Raw genomic sequence first — 21263 nt, forward strand, 5'->3', positions numbered from 1 at the left:
GGCGAGATTATAGAGGTGGAATCTATGCCATTGCCGACACTAGTAAATCCTTTAAATGAAAAACAGCACCAAACAGCAGGAAGCTTGATAGTGAACATTGAGGCTGAGAGATAATCAAAAGAGCCACGGTGGTAGCTTAATTGAACGGTGTTTCGGACCTGCAGTCACAGTAAAATGCAAAAAAATTAGACGATGAAGTGTTTCAGCGTCCTAAATTTTAGACATCTGTATAAATTGGCTCTGTGGTGTAGGTGGCAGTGCCACGAAGACGTCCAAATTATCAGGCATGTCCCGAAAATTTCGCGTTGGCTGTGCTCTGCAGGACTCGGAAACCAAAACCGGCAAAAGTAAATTCAAAAGGAATACTGCATTGCAGGTGCCTATCACGTTTCATTGGTGAGATTTAGCCTGCCATGTACCGCTATCTGTGGCCGCCAGCAGGCTAAAGCGTTTTTTTTTCTCATTAACAAACCTAAAAAAAAAATTGGTCAATATTTTATTGGATTTCTTTGAGCCATGCAGCAAGAGCTGTCCTTCAAGCACAGCAATATAAGTAAGGAGGCCACCCATGGCATCGGCGCCAGCACAGTAGAATCTCTGAACGACGCCAATTCTGTGTAGCACATCTGCGAACGTAGGCACAAGCACCGAAGCATCAGAGGCATCGTCCTCGTCTGAGGTGCTAGTCAGCAGTGCCGGCATGATACGCCGACCCACACAAGACCAAAAACCCAATGACAGATGCGTTAGAAGTTTGGTGTCCTTGTGAACATGTGTATTGAGGTGATATGGATGCCTTCCAGTGGCTACTTGGTTCCATCTTCGCACTTGCTTTTGCGCTTTCCATACGCACTAGGGCAGTAATCTCTGGTTATCACTTTCGTGAGTCTTGGCAATGGACACGTCGAAGCATGCAACCAACAACAGTCTTGGCACTCTACAAAGACGAGAGCTTGGCACAGTGGCAAAAAATTTGTTGGCCACATAGGCACCAAGTACAGGTTGAGTTTGGATTGGTGGCACCATGAAGCAGCAGTGCCGTGGATGTAATGGCATGTAACGGCCAGACTGGATGCAGCAGGCACAGCCACCAGTTACGTTGGTTGATAAGGTTCCATCATTTCTTCTGTTTTGCTTTGACTCTCATGGAATCAAATCTGGACAACCATGTTGCGCTTTTGTGTGGACGACCAGTTACGTAAGCATGAGTTGAAGCATTTTCATCGGTTTTCATCGTGGCCTCAGAAGGCCTGGATATGCTGCGCAGTCTTTGGGCAAACACACATACATTTCCAACACTACTGTGGTTTTGACGAGTTGTTCTAACATAAATAGTGAAGCCCTTTATTCAGAGGTACTTCATGTTCCATGTAAATTGTGTTCCTTCACCTCTGCGGGTGTGACGACTCTGAAAACTTGGTGCAGAAGATGAAATGTAGATTTGTAGTCGTCATTATGCCGTCCTCTCAGTGGCACAGTCTTATTTTTTTTAGGGTACATTTTCCTTCCTTGTGCTTCTCAGTGCTGGCTGTGTCTGGTACACAACTCTTTGATGGTGAACGCCAATGCAGTGGTGTGTCCACAATCACCGTAAATGCTGGCATTACACATGCACCGGCTGCTGCCACTGGTTCTCGTTGCATAAAGCTACTTTAAATTGACCAAGACTGAAGGTTGGGGAATGTTTTAAGGCATTAAGATTGGCAAAGTATCGCAAGAAAGGAATAGGACAGAGAACGGGAATGTACAGACAGAAGTGCAATCAGAAAAGCAGCACAAAAAAAAGAAAGAAAAAATTGAAGATGAACATTTTCTTTTCTTTTTTTGTCACTGTTTGTTGTGCTGCTTCATCATTCTACATGCATCAAATACACGACAATGTTTGCGTGAACAGCAAAGTAACATCTCCAATAGAACTGTTGAAGTTCCACGCCTTTGTCAAACAAACTGGCACTCAGCAGTTTATTCAACAATATATCAGCCTCACCCGACAAGTTTTCATCGAACTTTGGACTTAGTTCTATGCCTTAGCTTGCTGCAGTGAGCTCCGTTTGTGGGGTGCATTTACATCACAATTTGCACTCATATACTAGCTGATGTTATGAAAGCGCCTTGCTTCGTACAAGCAGCGACCTTTCTCAAGAGCAGATGCGCGAAAATGCATTTTTCGGCTCGTCAGGCTTTGAGAGCCAGTGTGAAATCACTGAACACACCCATATGCACCTCTGCCCCGTCGTCTGGTCCACCCCCCCTTGCCTCTCCTCCTTCAACTGCCATCCACACAAATGCAGCGATGACACTTTTTCGCCCGCTGTGTTAACCCAAAGCTACAGTATTGTGGCGGGTTGCTAGAAGCAACAAAAATTTTTTAAATGAAGCCCAATGTGCATCTACGAATGGCCACTGATCGTAGACAAACATCAGTGGTTCTTTTCCCACTCCTGATGCTATTGACTTAACAGCATCAGGAAGATGGCGTGTCACAAAGATGGCAGCAGTGAGCAACTTTGTTGCCATCCCATGCACTCACTTTCGTTTGCGAGACAGTTTGTTGGCTTTCCAAGTGTCGCGCAGCTGCTGCGAATAGATTGGCGACGATTCAGCACCCAACTGTAACGTTAGTCGGCGACAACCAATGACGCCAATTAGGCCGAACGGCCTAGGCAGTGTGGCCGTGCCACAAGTCACAGCAAAATGGTTGTCGCTAGGGGACATATTTTGTGACAATCACTTTCGACAACAGTGTCACCTCGGCGATAGTATTGCCGTCGGCCCACGCTGATTGGCTGGTTGAGTAAAATCGGATGACGTAGTGCTCAAGCAGCCAATGAGCTCCTCCGATTTTGCTAAAACAATAAATCAGTGTGTGCGTGCCTATGGCAAAGGCATGGCAAAGGCATGGCTAAGGCGATAGTATCAGGAAAAGTAATCCTCATAGAATACATGCTCTGTAAGTTTATACGGGTGGCTCATCATGTGATTGGTACTGAGGTCATGCATGCGGGTTAGATTGACAGCTGTTAAAGCGGCGTAAAGATTGTCACCACATATCCAACACAACATGTTAATCAGCTCGATCTTTGCACATGCTTTCACACTTTACAAAATGTGCGCCGCTTTTACTGCCATTCCTTCTGTCTGCTGCCGTTCGATCTGTTCATTTCGAACGGTCCTGTCAACCCAGATGAACCTTGTACCGACACAGGCAGCACTGTTCTGTGAATCGCAGTGCTCAGGTAACGTGTACGTGAGCTCTGCATCGGGCCCGCATCGGGCCCACATCGGGGAGCGCTCGCAGTGACAAAGTCCGCTATTGCATCAGATAGGGCGGCTCATCCACTGCACTCTGATCGCTCCTCTTGCGCCAAACACAAAATGAAATGCTCACTTGGACGGCATCCCGCATGAGGGGCTCTGCGGCACACACGACACGTGACACTGGGCAGCTCTCTACCTCAAATATATCAAATATATGAAAAATCGAACAATAGATACTTGATCCGCAAATCAAATTATTTGAATGTTCATGATTCGATTCAATTTGGTGATATTCGATACTCACACACCCCTACTTTTAACGCATTGTCTCTATGGGGGAGTTCACTGGGACTGCATTAATCTGTCTTAAAACCTGGGCCATCGCAAAATCGGGGCACATATAACCAGTGTTCCACGCAGCACTTCCTAGTGCTCCGAGCTGAAGAAAGGCACTTAGAATTACCCAGGTGTGCCAAGTGCTTTACTTCAACCAGCCTAATGCAAAGCATGCGGCAAGAGCACTCTGAAGCATTCGAAAGCGACCTGTTGAATGTACGATAAGTCAAACTTTATGCAGAAAGATCATTACTTCTTACATTTAATTAGATACACCACACTAAACAACCAACTACTACAGTGCAAGTATGTACACATCACATCACTACTGTGCAGCCCAGAACATTAAAAAGCAAGATGTACAAGAACAGAAAAGAGTGGGAGGGGGAAGAGAAATATCCCACCAGTGTTGTCAATAGGAAAGGCAACTGTTTCGAGGAAGCCAACTTCAACTCCAGTGTCTGATCCGGGCACCTTTAGAATCTCACCAGATGATACGGGGACATGCTTGACCTAAACGAGCAAAAATAACTCCGCATCAAATGGGCTCTTTCAACTGACAATTGAGATTAAATCAACAGACTTTAAGATCGTTGCAGAGAGAGAGATGGCTTGATGAAAGGTGGAGAGGTCAGCCTGAGATAGTGCGCACTAGCCTGCTACGATGAACAGGGGGAAGGGATGCAAAGGCACGATGAGGGATGGTGATGACACAGAAAAGGGGCGCATAAAAGTAGTGCATGCCAGTTCACCAGTGTTGCAATGATAATCCAAAAAAGTTCAAAAATAGTATTGTCTAATAAAATCACCCAAACAGCCACAAGAGCGGCTTTCAGATCTTGGTTGAGAGTAGTGACTCAGGCGAACATAAAAGGGCATCACGAGGAGGCTCACGCCTGGCCTTTTGGTCCATGAACAGCACAAGTACCACGAAAGGGCTTTACATTCTGTTATGTGCTACGATGAGCAACACCTAGATGGGAAAGCCAATGGCTATTGACATGTTTCAACTATTCGACGCCAAGTGGTCATGGTGTCACCCTCACCAGCATCAGTTCTGCATCAAAAGCTACCAGCGACGAGATTAAAAAAAAACATTTCTTATTGCTGCAAAATGTTCATGAAGGGCCCTTGAACCATGCCGTGAGCCTTGTGAATAAACACACTCCATAGGGGAAGCACAGAGCTGTGAACATGTCAGTCAAGTTTTGCAGTCATACATGTTATGTGAAGCACACAAGTGCAGTGTAAAGTTAAGATTATTTTCTTCAAACAGCTTCCCCTGGCCTGCTTTGAAGCTGCTGTCTGGCTGCCTCCTGGAGCAGTATTTTCATAATCACTTATGAGGACACTTTCGCTTTTGAATGATGTGGCATTCAGCGTGATGCCTCGGAGCGCTCGACATGATGTGGGCTGGCCCAGCCAATCAACATGCTCTGAAAGTAACATATATATTTCCAAAAATGGTTGATCGAGACACAGTCTCTGTTGTCAGCTCGCAGCAACTTATTGACACGGAACAATTTTTGAGATGATAACAGTATGAAACTGCAGTGAATATCTTTGTAAAATGTGTTTCATGTTACCACAACTGCTTAAATGCAGTAGAACCTTCTTACTAACTACCCACTTAGGACATACTAACAGCTAAGAAACAGTTACAATAAATCCCCAACCCAGTCTCCTAGAGTGGCAGACCACTGAAGCAATAATTGCTTGCTGTATCGCTAATGGTTAGTGTGTACCATGAACAAGTTTTCCCACAACTTTCGTATTTCGCATGCAAAATGCAAAGGTTGTGGGATCGTTTTCCACCTGCAGCAAGTTGTTTTTTCATCCACCTTCATTTTTATTAATTTGTTGTTTCTTTATTTCATTTATTTAAGCACGAGTAATTTCCCCTATGTTGTCCTTGGTGTCAGTGTTTGTTGGCTTCTTATGATATGACTAATAAAAATTGGGCCCCTTGGCTAACCCCCTTTCTTCTCGTTTATGAACATGTTTTGTTGTACAAAATCTTGACGGCGCTGCCTCAATTCACAGTGCAGCTGACGTTGTGCTGGGCTGCAAAAGGTTTTCCACCATTTTCGAAAGAGCAAAGACTGCCTTATCAATGATTCGAGCTGCACGTGAATACTGTGATGCCTATCTGGACAAACTTTGGAAATGTATGAAGGTGCAGCGCTTGGCAGCCACAGCATAGAACACCACCACTGAAGCTTCAATGACCTAGAGCCATTAACCAAACCACAATAAGCAACCTCACCCAACTGTTGGCAATGTGTGCGGCATAGCACACAGTAACATTGAAAGTGTACTGTATGCTTCTGGCATGCAATAATGTGCCAGGTCCTTGAGCTGGGCCTGCCAAAGTGTGCATCACTTACTGTAACGAAATCAAGCAACAGTTGCTGCATTGGCTCAACAAGCTACATGCTGCACTCGTGCACCACATGCACAGCCAAGGAGTGGTGCAAGTACAAAGCACTGGACAGATGCTCGCACTGTATCTGGGTGCATCTGTTTGCAAGCACGCATGCATACAGAAGGCATCCCGCCACAAGGACAGCATGTACTTATGGTATTTACTCGAATCTATTGCACACTTTTTTTTTCAAAAAACTGGACACCACCCTCATCGAATCTGCACTGCAGAAACAGGTGAGTATCGCAAACTTCTTTGCAAATAAATAAATTTTGTGTATTTACTAGCCACATTTTTTTTTCTTTTTAAGCTGTTGTCCACTTACTACGAACTTCAGGGTATAATGAATAGACACCACGTAACGCTCAGGTTCGTCATAAGCGGGCTCGACTGTACCAGAATAGGAGACTGTGCAAGCCGTCGTTTTCACGTGAGACGGGCTGTATATACCGTTCTCAATCGCGCAAACCTCGCGCCTTTTCTTGTTCACGTGGGATCTAACGGCTGGAAAGTGTATACTATCGCAGTTTGGAGCAAGAAATGGTGCCGTGTTTCGGTTGCCGCCGATTAAACACGTGCGCCATGCTTCCAGCAGCACCACGCGCTGTGAAAAAGAAGGGCGAAGATGCTCATCGCAACAGGACTGGCGGCGATAGGTGTGCATGCCACGTGCGACGACCCTGGAGAAGGTTTGCTGGTACCGAAACTAGAAACAGAGTGTGCACCTGCATTTTCACGTGAAACGGGCGGGTGAGTATTCCGGTGAAGCTGCCACAGCAGGCAGCTGTATACTGTTTCCAATCACACGCACCTCGTGCATTTTCTTGTTTACATGGGATCTAGCGGCTGGAAAACGTATCATACGATTGCAGTTTGGCGACGCACTGAACGTTGGTGCCGAAAAATCATGTTTTCTAGAAACATATGAACAGGTAAAAAATGAGCGTAACTCTACTGGGTCTTTTTTTTTTCCTCAATTGCAAATGTTGGCACCAGGAAAATGTACGTAATATTAGGGAACGTATCAACAAAGTTCTACTGTATTGCCTAACTTTTCAAACCATGAAGCCCAATCAATTTTGGTTTATTCTAAATGCATGCAAGCTATTTCACAGCAATGAAATGAAATGCTGATTTGTAGGAGTGACTGGACAGAGGTCTTTGAACACAAAGCAAACAGTAATGCCAATAAATAGAATAGTTTTCCTTATTTTAAAGAAGTTGCTGAATTCAAAAGCTTTGTAGTTACACTACCAAGCCTTTATATTCCCAGATTACCAATTCAAGATGAAGAAAAGTAATAAAGTCTAGTTCTTTTAAATCCACTTGTCAATCCTTCCTACATCAGTGCAGATTATTGGAAAAGTATATTTATTATTATTTGAAAATTTTCATAGCACTCCATTCCAATGTTTCAAATATTTTAACAACTATACATACTTGTTATGCAAGAAACACAGCTCTTCACATACTCTCCCAGAATATTGCTAACACATAAAGGACTACGCTAAGGTCAATCAGTAAATGAGAGAGACATTAGCCATGTTTTTAATTAATTACATAAATTTAGCACAACATTTTGCCCCAAACTTCTGGCCTGTAGGTAATAGTATGGGATTCCTTAAGGCTGTTAAACATTACGTGAAGATCACAAAACACTGACATTTTTTATTCGACCCTAGACACCATTTTATTCTCTTCAGCAACAAGCTTTACAAAACATGCACGTGGTGCACTGCAGTCAACACGGTTGCTGTGCCAAAAAATTCAGTTTATCAGGCATCAGGAATACCAGAAAGTCGAGCGATCAGGGGACCACAAAGGTACCTGTGACTCAACTGCTTCCTCCATGCATGAGCTGCCTCTAGGAATGACTGACGTCCCAGTTGCTGCCGTGTGAGCCCCTGGCCAGCCCAGATCTTCTTCTCCACCACCATCTGGGTGGAGATCCCTGCACGGTCACAGCCGGGCACCCACACCACTCGCTTGCCGCACATGCGATGCCTGCACAACAAAGAAATGGGGGACGAGGATCCCCAAGATTATGTATGCAATTGGGGCAGTTTACCACGGCAGAATGGCACAAGTCGCTGTGCATTAACAGTGCCATATGTGACGTCATGCACCACCCTGTTGATCCACAACACCACCACCGCTCTATCTACCACAATCACCATTTTATCCACGTCCACAGAGCCTGGGCACACTAAATTGTTTTAGAATGGCAGGGGACATAGCTGGAAAGTTTTCATTTTTCCAGGGAGGGGAGGGGAGGGGGGGTGGAGGGCTTGACCAGTTTTCCAAACTATATACATCTACCGGGGAGTTGGGGCTTGACGAGTTTTTCAAACCCTATATTATTACTACTTTTTTTATGAGTCATTAGCATTGCCTACTGGAAAGAAAAGCAATGCTGAGACACATATGCACTCAGGTGCACGTCACATACCGTTAATAAAAGACTCTGCCGAAGGGGTCACTGAAGTCTGCAGGTTTTTTTCAGGATCAGAAAGCACGTGAAGCATTTTGAAGCGAGGTGAATGTACAGCAACATATTCATTCTCCAGGCATAGGCTATCCATACCATTAAAAATATTTGTTAGTTGGCTCCCTTTTTCTCTTTAAAAATTTAATAAACTTTGTCCTGTGTATGAATTTAAATATATTGCCTGTGCACGGTTTTCACAGTGGAAATGAAAAAAAATTTGAGGAGAGAAATTACGGATGAGGTAGCCACCGCTGGTACTTCTAATGCCCTTGTCCTCCTATTGTTGAAATTCGCAGAAATAACGCGAAACTATGACTTAAAAGCCATGCACGTCCACATCAACGATGACGCAGTAGGCTTGTAGCCACAATAAAATTTTAAGTGAAAAGGTAGAGGCAACTCAAAAGGGACCTCAAATGATGTGGGTAACAGAACTCTAGTAATGACATTTTAGGGAGGGGGCTTGGGCCCTGGAGCTTCCTCATAGTCAGCACCTATGGCTGAGTATGCTCTTTATTGAAATGAATATATGAAAGAAGATTTAATCCCCTTATAATGGTGACTGCTACTTTTCACTTCAGGATATAGAGAATAAAATATCTAGCGAAAAATAAAAGAAGGAAACAATAAAAAAAGACACATGCAACACAATGCGCGCATCTTAGATACACAAGCTTGCATGGCATTAGTACGCATTTGAGATCTCAACGTCTACAGAAGATAACATACATACAAACACTTACAGATGTAACTGCCTAGCCATCCATGGAAAGATGCATAACAAAACATACAGAAAAAATTCTTTATTTGCATTTTTGCAGTGGGTAAAGGTTGGCTGTAAGTGTTGCACAAACTGTATGGAGCAACTCCTAACAAACTAGCAACTCGAGAACCCAGGACAGGCAGAGTGAAAACAGAGGCACACAAATCTAGAAGCATTTGTGAACCACCAGCTTGGCAAGCTCATGGTAATACAAGGTATATGGAAGTGACACGCAGGTATTTCACTTTTGTCAAGTGCTTTGCAAGTTGGCAACATTAAGTCAAAACACTGGAAGAGTGACACCTTTACATGACCTCCTACGTTAAAGGGACACTAAAGGCAAAAATTAAGTCAAGCTAAAGTGAGATATTAGTGCTTGAGGCTCTCTAAGGCATCAATATTATCGTGAACAGGGCCTTAATAATCAAGAAACTGAGGTAAATGCAGGACATGATTAGAGACTCACCCAGGAAATTCAAGCACTTGCCCGATGATGAAAGCACTCCTCAGTTAAATCTTGTTGCAAGTAGTTAACCACTCATTGCAGAAAGCATCCTTGTATAAGACGAAATGAAATGCAACTTGTCCAGTTCTATTTCATTTTTAGAAAAAAGAACTAAGTGAAATTACGCTTGACAACGATGCAGGCGGTCGAAAGGTTTCATTTTCGCTTGGCTCTGCACCGTCCACGCTTTCATGTTTCAGCAGTTTCGTTATCGCGCACTGCTGCGCTGGTTTTGCTGGCTCGTGAAACTTGCACACACAGCAAAGAATTCAACTTCCATGTTATGCCGCAGGATGCCCGACCGGTCTACGCTACTTGACAAAAAGCAGCTGCACCGGTTAATCCATCACTCTGCTCTGTCTTGGCTCGGTGCTGCCGTCTGTCAGGGACTGTTTTACTCACCAACGGCAGCAAAGGGTAGTGATGGTGTATGCAGAGTCACCACTCCCCCCAGTTAGATGGCAAGAAATTTGAATTTTGAAGAAGGCATTTGGACCCTTCAGATGCAACTTCCCCGTAAACTTTTCTTGGCATGAAACAAGCATTTTGAGGTTTCTGGAATGGTATTTAAACAGTCCACATCGATTATTATTTGCATAACATGATGCTTTTTAGCACAAGAAACTTCGAAAAAAGAAAAGAAAACAGTGAGAGGCGAAAGGAAAGATGGATGGTACACTTACAACTGTTTATTCCAAAAAACAGAGCATCCTATACATACATAAATACACACAGGCGCAAATGCATAAAACAAGCAAAGGACGTCAGTAAGCCGAACGCATTGTTATCAATTTTAAATGATTAGCAATCTGAATTCCGATTCATAAAGCGTAACAGAAGTTTACTCACGCAAGCTAGACCAGTAGTTTGGATATGGAAAGCCTCTGACAGTTCCCGTGCGGTTTTGTTCTTGCTTCTGCCTAGGATCCTAACATTAAAAAACAGATGCCTTTACAGGGCTAGCCACAACCTCAAGAAAGTGGTGAACAGGTATGGAGTGCCCGTGGTCTACTCCGCCCCGAACAAGCTGGCCCGTCTCTGCCCCCGAATCAAGGGTGGCGCTACGAACGGGCGTACAGTACAGCACGTTAAGCGTTACGTACATTGCTCCATTGGAGTGGTTTACCTGATTCCGCTCAGCTGTGGCAAGTGCTACATTGGGGGCAAGCTGGGCGTTGCGTCTACGACCGAGTGAGAGAGCATGCAAGCATTTTAAAGAACGATATGACTGTGCACTTTCTGTTCAATGCAGGCCTTTGCCTGTTTATGTGTTTGCGCATATGTATATTTGTGTATATATGGGATGCTGCTTTTCGGAATAAACAATTGTAAGTGTAGCGCTCGTCTTTCCTTTCCTTTTGTCTCTCACTGTTTTCTTTCTTTTTTTCGAGTTTTTTTGCGCTAAAAAGCATTGTGTTAAGTAAACACCAACTCGCCCAAAAAGAAGTTATCCTCAAGTTATTATTTACATTTAGTGTCCCTTTAACCTCACAAAGTCGCACTTATCATTTCTTATATGCTGAGTTTGATACCTGAATATGCGCTGCAAACTTGACGCAAGGCCTGGAGTGGTATTTTTGCTATGCTGCAGTGAAGCTTCTGTTCTGGATAGCTCAGGAAATTTGCAATTAATTACTATGTTTTATTTCATAGACAAATTTACTCTTGAATACTTTGTTTAGCGCAAAAAGACAGACACAAGAAAGACGACAGGACAAGGCGCTATCGGATCGGATGTTGGTGGCTCCAACGCATGGTGCTCACTGCGCATGTTCTTCTGGTTTGAGCGGTCTATAAAGGAGTGACGCAATAAAATGATGTCAGTTGAGAGTAGCGCCTTGTCCTGTCGTCTTTCTCGTGTGTGTCGTTTTGCGCTAAACAAAGTATTCATGGATTCGCACCAACTAGCCCGCCAACGCATTGTGCTGAAATGTACTCTTCATGGCCAAAAACAAAGGAGGACAGTTATACTCATTTTTCTTCAAGTGGAATGCTGCTTGGATTGTCAAGGGTTAAAAGGAGGTTGTTGCCCCTTCAACAAAATGTGACATGATCTTGGAGGCTATGGTCTTGGCACACTGTCGCTGGCAGAGAAGCTCATCACTTTTTTCGCTAGCTAAAATGCATTGTATAAAGCCGAGTTTGTGCTGCTCCATAAAATTTTTCCCCGTCAAGGTGCGGACGTCCCTCACATCGGCTCCGTCGTTTTTGAATGTTTGTGCAGCCATCTTTACCACCATCACGGATTCAAGCACATCACTGGATTTGTGATGTCACAGGGAATTGGCGGACACCTGTCTTCAAGGTTGGACTTCCATTTTTGGACTTTTACTGGCCTTTCTTGGTGCAAGACCCAAGTAGGCCTACTGGCCCCGCCGGGCCGCAATTGCGGAAACGCGCATGGAAGATGAAGACGCTACCGGATTAGAAGAGAATGAGGAAGATCTAGGCTGGCAAATTGTGACAAGCCGAAAATCTCGCTCCACCACAAGGATTGCTGGCGATGGGAAAACATCGCCGCAGAGCCAGCAAGAGCAAGGAAACAGCAGCAAGAACAAGGGACCTACAACCACTACGTTTAAAAACCGGATTGTTAAGGCATCAAGGATGCCCCAATTGCCCGAGGAGCACAGCAAAATTATCATCCGCCCACGAGGAGGTCTCAACCTGAGCAAAGTGAGCACCACAGCAATAGGCGCGGCGATTATTGAAGCATCGGGCCTGACTCCGCAACAAGCCCGAGAGGATGTCGTTTGCCCTAACTTAACGCAAAACATCGTGGTGGTTAGTACACCAGATCCCAGTCATGCTGCCAGGTATGTGCGAATCAGGTCAATCATTATATTGGAAACCGAATATGAAGTTAACGCCTACGAGACAGCTCCGCATACCACATGTAAAGGGGTGATTTGGAGAGTTGACCTCAGAGACAATCAGGCCACGATAACGAAGAACATTGTGCATGACTTTAACCCACTGGCACTGGCAGCCAAACGTATTAAATCGACGGACTCGGTCCTTGTTCTCTTTGATGGGCTCAAGGTACTCAATTATGTCAGATACAGGTCAACCCTTGTAAGGTGCTACCTGTATAGGAAGCAGTTTGATGTTTGCTATGCTTGCGGAAATATTGGACATCGATCAGATGTATGTCCAACACCGGACGTGGTACAGTGCAGAGGATGTGCAACTCGAAACCCGCAGAACAATCACATGTGTGAGCCTAACTGCAAATTCTGTGGAGGGGACTACCCAACTGGGGACAAGACTTGCCGACAGCGGTACCAAATTCCATACGTGGTGCGAATTCAACGACGAGAACGCAACAGATCTCCATCGGGAGCGACATCAGCTCAGCTGCAATGGAATGCCCAAACGGGCACCAGGGGGTGCACGCGCTCAAGGAGCCCCACATGGTCAAGACGCCGCTCGCCGTCGAAGGGCAGAAGCCGCTCCAGATCACGTGAAGTGCAGGTGCGCTTCGAAGGAGGAGGGCAGACGCCTGGTGACAAGACGACATCTGGTACAGCCTGGGCCAACAAAGTGAAAGGTACTGTGAGGACCGCAGAGAGCGGTGCGGGGCGGCCGGTCGGAGATAATGATGCCAGTGTAGAACAGCTAATTAAAGAAGTAACGTATCTGAGAAAGGCAAATGAAGAACTTACTAAGCAGGTTATAGAACTTCGTAAGAACTCATAGACTAACTCAGCAAAAGTAGCAATTGCCAAACCGGTGAATAATGACAACAATCAGTATGAAGAAAACACACCAGCTTCAAAGAAGCGGGCAATAAGCCCAGTAGAAACAACAATGTGCTCTGCTTTGGAAGAGATCAAGGAGGCAATTATACAACTTAGAGATGCCATAGATAAAACTACCTTCAAAGTTGATAAGTTATGCAAATGGAGACTGACGGCTGAAAAGAGCCTTACCAAAGTAGAAGTGCAAGGTGAGGACGACGAATACCTACCCTCAGAAGCAGAAAGCGTCAGATCACTCCCTGGCGCGTCAGGGGTTTCTACGAAGCGTACTCTAGCAGGTAGCATTAAGGCGGGTTCCATAAGCAATGGCTAGCAGGGGGAGCTTTACCATGTGGCAATGGAATTGCCAAGGATTTTATCACAAAAAAGCACCTCTCATGCAGTTAATAAAAACCTCTCCAGACAAACCGAAAATAATTATGCTGCAGGAAACCTTGGCGGATGAGATCAGCCTATCCGGATACAAAGTGACATGCAGGGGCAAAGAGCCGGGTAGGGGGCTCGCCACGCTCGTAGATAAGAAAATACCATACATAGAACATGATTTGCGCCTTGGACTAAACAAATTAGAATACTTACTTGTGGAAATAATTTTGAAAAGGAATAGAAGCAAACTGCAAAGCCTCTTTTGTCTCAATGTTTATAGCAGCCCTAGCGACATGAAACAGAGTTCGAGGACACTTCTTAATAAGACTATAGCTGTTACTAAGCATGCTCCACTCATTATTGGAGGGGATTTCAACGCGCCACGTCAAACCTGGGGATATCGCTGGAATACTAAGAAAGGGGATGGACTCTGGCACCTAGCTACAGATCTTAATCTCTCCTTCATCACAGAACCAGCTTATCCCACTAGGTGTGGTACATTTACATTCAGGGACTCCACCCCAGACCTTACTTTTGTATCAAATTTAGCGAACGTTGGCTGGAATAACTCCAATATTGACCTGGGTAGTGATCATTACATATTACAAATATTATTGGAAACACCCAGTAATGAAATAAAGCACTTTAACTACACTGACTGGGATCTTTTTTGGAAAGCAAAGAAAAACAGAGCTGAGACAGAGACAGGACAAAAGAAAACACTCCAAACTTGGACCACTCAGCTCAGGGAAGATGTAATGGCGGCAACGAAGGATATCACTACAGAGGAGGACATCGAAATCTTGGACAGTAGGCTGGCGCACTTGATTGAAGCCAAACAATCTATGTTAAAGAGATGGAAAACACAACGACTGAACAGGAGACTCAGGAAGCGCATAGCATTGTTGAATAGGGAGATTGAAGAACACTCCAGAAATTTACAGAAACAATAATGGGACGGAGTTTTGCAATTCCATAGATGGTCTAATCCAAAGTGGTGAAAATTGGAACTTACTTAGACATCTGCTTCATGAGAACGACACAAAATCTAATAGAACAGCAGTAGCACGACTCGTCCATCGTGAGAGTCAGGACACAACGGAGGAGGACATTCTGGATCGGCTCGCAGCTAAGTATTTACCACTTAAGGATAGCAATGAGAGTACAGACCAGCCTGAATATACAGGGGAAGACTGTGAGCCTACGGATCAAGAATTCACAGAAAGCGAAGTTCGCGCAGCCCTGTACGACCTCAACAGTAGATCCGCTGCCGGTCTAGATGGCATTTCCAATGGGCTGTTGAAAAATCTGGACGATGATTCTATAAAATATTTAACAGAATATTTCAACGAACTCTGGAAAAATGGTGATTATCCGAAGGAATGGAGAATTGCTAACACAATTCTTATTTCCAAACCATGCAAGCAACTCAATCTAGATAACCTAAGACCAATATCGTTAACATCATGTCTGGGCAAAACCATGGAGCATGTAACACTCAATAGACTGACTAAGTATGTAGAAAACAGAAATGTTCTTCCATATAACCTGATTGGTTTCCGTCTTGCACTTTCGACTCAAGATGCAATGCTTTTAATCAAACATCACCTTATTCTTGCAAGCCCGCTATATACGAGAGATCTCCTAGACCTAGATGTAGAAAAGGCCTTTGATCGCATCAAGCACAGGGCCATATTGGATATCTTCTCGGAGATGGGATGGGGTAAGCGATTGCACAATATAGTCAAAGCCTTTCTCGGTGGCCGTTCTGCTTGTCTCAGGTTAGGCGAACTCCAATCGATAACCCTGGAACTTGGGAATCGTGGGTGGGACACCACAAGGGTCTATCCTATCTCCCATGTTACTTAATTTGGCAATGTCAAAAGTGGCTCGAGGTCTCACGCAGATTGAGGGTATCCACTTAGCAATATATGCAGATGATGTAACAATCTGGAGTGCCGAAGGTATAATGGGACAAACAGAGACCAAACTGCAAGAAAGGATTTATGTGGTGGAAACAATACTTGAGGGTATGGGACTGAACTGCTCTGCTAAAAAATCAGAACTATTGGTACTACGGAGCAGCAAGTGTGGGCGCAAGCCGGACGAATATATCTCAGAGGAAGAACCCCGCATTTACATATATGCCAAGAATGGAGAACCAGTCAGGCAGGTGGAGACTATTAGAGTGCTAGGACTTCTCCTGCAAGCGAATGGATCTAACTGCAGGATGATACAACATATCTCTAACAAGTCAGAAGAAGTCATTAGGCTTCTGCGTAGAATTACCAACAAGCATAAGGGGCTAGGAGAAGACAGTCCCATAAGATTGGTACATGCATTCCCCTTTTGCCACTTCTCGTACGTGGCAGGCATGTTACAATGGACACAGGCTGATAAGAACAAGCTAAACGCTTTAATCAGACGACTTATAAAAACTGCACTAGGACTTCCCATCAGCAAGGCCAATGATAGCTTATCGTGCCTAGGGCTGCATAACACACTAGAAGAGATAGCTGAGGCTCAACAGGTGGCCCACCAGGAGAGACTAATGGGGACACAACCTGGGAGGGCGCTACTTGAAGAAATTGGCGTAGAAATTAACAACCACACCAATGAAGAAGAATTATTAACAGAATTGCAAGCGGGACTACGAGAAACAATAAAGACGACCCCGTTCCCTAGGAACATGCACCCGATACATAACCTCGAGAGACGGAAAGCAAGGGCGAAGCCACTTCTTCAAGACATAGATCAACATAAGCAGCAGGCGGTTTTCATTGATGCTGCCTGGGTTAAAAATAAGGATGCGTATACCTCCGTTGTTGTAGACACTCAAGGTAACATACAGGACGCCATCACCGTCTATACCAAGGACCCAACAGTAGCAGAACAAGTAGCAATCGCCTTAGCTATCCGGGCTAATCGGTGGACACATATTTGCAGCAATTCTAGAACAGCCATACGCAACTTTAATAACAGATATGTGACACGGATAGCAACAAGGTTACTAGAGAAGGTCAACAGTGAGAGGATTGAAATTCGCTGGTTTCCTGCACATCTGGGGGTGGTGGACGGAGCTCGGAGAAACCTCAATGAGGTGGCAAATGAAGCAGCACGAGGACTTTCTAGCCGTGCTCTTCAAGACCGAGCAACTTAGGTACACTTCTCCCGGGGAACACAGGGATCAATTATTAACATATAACGAAATCACGAAGCACTATTATTTAAGCAGAAGGGAATATCCATTGCCACACGGTAAGCTCTGCAGAGCCCAAGCGGTCACATTACGTTTGCTACAGACAACAAAATACCCAAGTCCAGATTTTATTAACAGGATCAGTCCGGAGAGGGAAACTCAAACCAACTGTAATAAGTGCAATGGCATCATTGCTCTTGACCCCATGCTTTGGCAGTGCCCCGCGGTCTTCACAGACTGTGACAAGGAACAAGAATGGTGGCGGCAAATGCTACACAGCGAATCACTCTCTGACCAATTACGGGCAGTCCAGAAGGCTCGCGATGTGGCTGAAGGGCTCGGCCTGACAGTCCCAACGTGGAAGCGGCCCGCGTCAACCTAGGGTTGACGTTCAGTACCCAATAAAGTTATTCATACCATCATACCATACCGCCTTTTCCAGTCCGTGATGATGGTCGAACAGCGAAGCTGTGTTAGTTGCTCCAAGTGTTACACCATGCAAGTCAAACTTCACAAGCAGTCTATACTGTAAATCTTTTGTTTCACCATTCTTTCACCTCATTTTTGCGGTAGGCAGCTTCTTCCTCAGGAGCACGCACTAATTGTGGTCTTCCCATAGTCGCAGCTGGAATGGAATGTGCATAACCACTAATCCAAAGCTCCCTGCATTGGGCGCAAGGCCCACCACTGGAGATGCAGGCACTGCAACCATTTTGACAATTGGTTGGATTGGTTTGACAATTGACGTGGCTGCCGGCACTTCTTGCTGGCACAAGAAGCGATGGCAGCCATGCGCTCCTAGTATGACATTTCAATCACTGGGCACCGTTCGTTGGCCGCAAACCGCCAGTATAACATTTGTTTCTTTTGCGGCAGGTTGGAATCAAGCGTCAATAAAGTCAATGTCGATATGGCTCGATCGCCGAAAATGCATCAAGCTCAACTTGGCACTTCGATTTGGCATGCCCTTAAACAGTAGGATAAACTTGGAAAGCGACGTGTGACTGCCCACCCGCACCACTCAAAGGAAATTAAAGGGGTCAGAATGCCGACCAAGGAGGCTGGGTCACTCAGCATGCAGGCTTTTGCAGGGCATGCTATGCTTGGATGCACTGGCATAACAGTGGATGCAGACCACACAAACATTCAGCACTACTGCTTTCGCAAACCCTGCTGTGTTCGCCTGTCAAAAAAATTTTTCTAGAGCATAGCAGCTAGGCGAAGCTAAAATTTTCTGTGGCTTTAGCACCCAGCCTTGGACATTTGCTTCCTTGCTTTCCTTTTTTTTTGCGTGGCGAATTTCATGGTCTAATGACTCTTGCAGTCAAGGGCACGTCTGGCAGCACAACACCAGTGGTCAAAGGGGTGTGTGTTGGCACAAAGCACCAGTGCTCACCACTCATTGTTCCACACAGCAAGGAAGTGCACAGAGTCTACAACAAAATGACTTGCATATCAAAACTTTAAGTATGGCCCGGCAGAATTCCTATCTTTCCTAAGTATTGCGAATGCCTCTACAACGAAGACCACTACAACGAATTTGCCTGTACAGCAAAGGAATGTAGGCGCTCCCCGACAGCTAAACTGTTGCTTTACACCGAACGTTCTGTAAGAGGTGCTGCCACTGCGACACGCAAATGAACTGCGCTCTGCACTAGCGCTAGCAGCAGCAACGCATTTGGAGAGCATGCCAAGGTCAGCGAGTGTTACGGTCTTGCTGCCCTGCTCCAAAAGTCGCTCATCTCGTGCACTGGTTGTTGTAACACAGCAGCGGGTATAATTATCGCTGACGAATGCATCTCAGTTCGTGATGGTGTGATGACGTAAATGGAACTGACAATTGACGACATCTGCAAAAAGTCATCTAGGGCGAAACGGACTAAAATGTCAACAAAGGCAATAGTGATGACGAGCTTGTGAGACAAACCAATAATTTGTACAGCAAGGAAGATGGTAGTGGCGTTTGACAATCTACAGCTTTACCTTGCAAAGCGCCCACATTTGTCTGCTGAACGTGCCCTGAACCTCGGCACAACAGCAATTGCAGTCACACATTCTGTCAAGAAGTGCACAACAACAAATTGTGTCAACAACAACAAAATTGTGTCCAGGCTCGTGCAAATGTCTTTATCCAAGTTTAAACAGCAACTAATTTTTCATCTTCCTGATTGGATGACCAAAACATAGATGCCCTCCTGAGCTGAGTTATTGTAAATGAAATTTCACACTGCTGAGTTGAGTTCGCTCTCATAAAATCATTCAGCTTGCATTGTGATGTATGCCTATCATTTGAGGCCATACTTTGGAACAATCATTTCATTTTCTGTTTAACCTTCATCATTTTCCTGGATGCTAGTCGTTATTGCCAGTACCCTCTCGTGACAGATTATAAGAAAACAAAAATGGAAACTGAAACGGATAGTTACAAAATGAAGTCCCTGTTGCCAGCAGTCTTACAAATGATCAGAGATGTGGCTCACACCAGCGCACCAGTGTGTCTTGTATGGTGACAGTCAATGCATGGCCAACATGCAAATCACTGGTGATGTTTGGCGGGGGCAACACCATGCTGAATGTGCCTTCTTCCTTCTGCATGAAAAACATAAAGAAAGCAGCAACACAGCAGTGTTCAATGTCAAAAACATGGAAACATAACTCATAAGACAGTCACAGCTCCCTTTCACTTAAGAGTTTGTTTCACTGGCAGAATGACATATTATTAATATCAAGAACTCTTCAGTGGATCTATTTCTAATGCACTTTGTGTGCACAGCCTGTGCATCGCAAAAAGAAAAAAACAAACAAAAAAAGGCAAGCTGCTCATACACACTACAGCCACCTTCCTCTGTGACTGTGTTCGTTACAATACAATGTGGCTAGAAAAGGGCTCTTGACTGCACTTGATAAACTGGACGATTGCCCCTTGACGAACGAGTGAATCCTAGGACACTGGTCCAGATGAAGTTTGACCCAGGTTTTAAATTTAAACACTTGCGACTCTTGACTTGCACACTGTCTGACCGACTCTAAATATTGTAGTGCACTTCACCATGTTACATTGAAGAATGTCTTTTTTTTTATCTCTTTTTTCCTTACAACTCTTTTCATTCCATCCTCCAGAACAGGGTAGCCACCTGGTATTTACAGTGGCTAACCTCCCTATCTTAACATCTCTTTTCCCTCCATCCTTTTTATATTTCAATATTCTATTACCTTCGTGGTTGCCGGATTTACAATGACTTTTCAAGTGGAGCCTGATGCGAGAGTAAAGAGTAGCTCTTCTACTTTTATTTTAGGGAAACACACGAGACCATATTTTGTAAGAATTATTTTCTTTCTTTCATTCTATTTGTCCTAGGTGGGACGGATGATAAGAAATTAATAGAATCAGAGGAAAAGAGCCTGTACATATTACAGGTTCAAGACTGCTGAGCCCCATGAGGAAAGTCTAGCTTTTCAGCCAATTCATTCAGTTAGTGACTTATATGATCAAAACTAAAGATGGCAAGAAATGGCCAAATTTTCACAGACACAAAGCCAATATTTGTGCGAGCAGGAATTTTTAGTGAGGCTGATCAGTTGCAGCCATCATATCTCCCTCTATGGTCTAGTGTAGTGGGGCGTGTCACCTCGCAACTCACCGCATTTTTGCATGGGGCATGAATGCCATTAGTCTCCCACCAATCGAACCAGCCAGCCTCCTCATCTTCAGAGTTGTACACCCTTGGAAACTCACCCGAAGCATCTGCAAAGACAATCACCGGCACTCACCTTCGGCACTATTCTGAGACGTGCACTGTATGGCACGTAGAGGTCAGTTTTTCAAGCCTCAAATAAATTTGTTTTTCTTGCGATTGTAGCTCTTAAAGCCACAATATGACTCCAGATTAAATTCGACTGCCTGGTGTTCTTTAACATGCACCCAGAGCTCAGCATAAGAGCGCTTTCACATTTCACCGCCATCGGAAAGCAGCTACTGTCGAACCCATGACCTTGTACTCCACAGTAAATTGACATAACCACTGAGCACTCACATTGGGCCATTCTGGCGCTTAATTCCAATGGCAGATCTGGAACACTGCCGGATCAAAAGTTCCTGCTCTTTTCGGAGCAATTCTATTGAAATGGAAGATGAGGAGAGCAGATCATCTATTCCAATGGT

The 21263-nt window shown here is 44.7% G+C and overlaps 1 protein-coding gene across 1 annotated transcript; it reads right to left on the bottom strand.

The window, feature by feature from the left end:
- Positions 1-6023: 6023 nt before the first annotated feature.
- LOC139052517 (valine--tRNA ligase, mitochondrial-like) lies at positions 6024-20856 on the bottom strand. The gene is made up of 4 exons (XM_070529633.1): positions 20743-20856; positions 19584-19690; positions 7847-8023; positions 6024-6114 (listed from the first exon to the last, which is right to left on the bottom strand). Exons 2-4 carry the CDS (start codon positions 19667-19669, stop codon positions 6024-6026), a joined length of 354 nt encoding a protein of 117 aa, XP_070385734.1. The 5' UTR covers positions 19670-19690; positions 20743-20856.
- Between the last annotated feature and the right edge of the window lie 407 nt (positions 20857-21263).

The sequence above is a fragment of the Dermacentor albipictus genome, unplaced genomic scaffold (assembly GCF_038994185.2).
Source record: "Dermacentor albipictus isolate Rhodes 1998 colony unplaced genomic scaffold, USDA_Dalb.pri_finalv2 scaffold_26, whole genome shotgun sequence".
NCBI lineage: Eukaryota > Metazoa > Arthropoda > Arachnida > Ixodida > Ixodidae > Dermacentor > Dermacentor albipictus.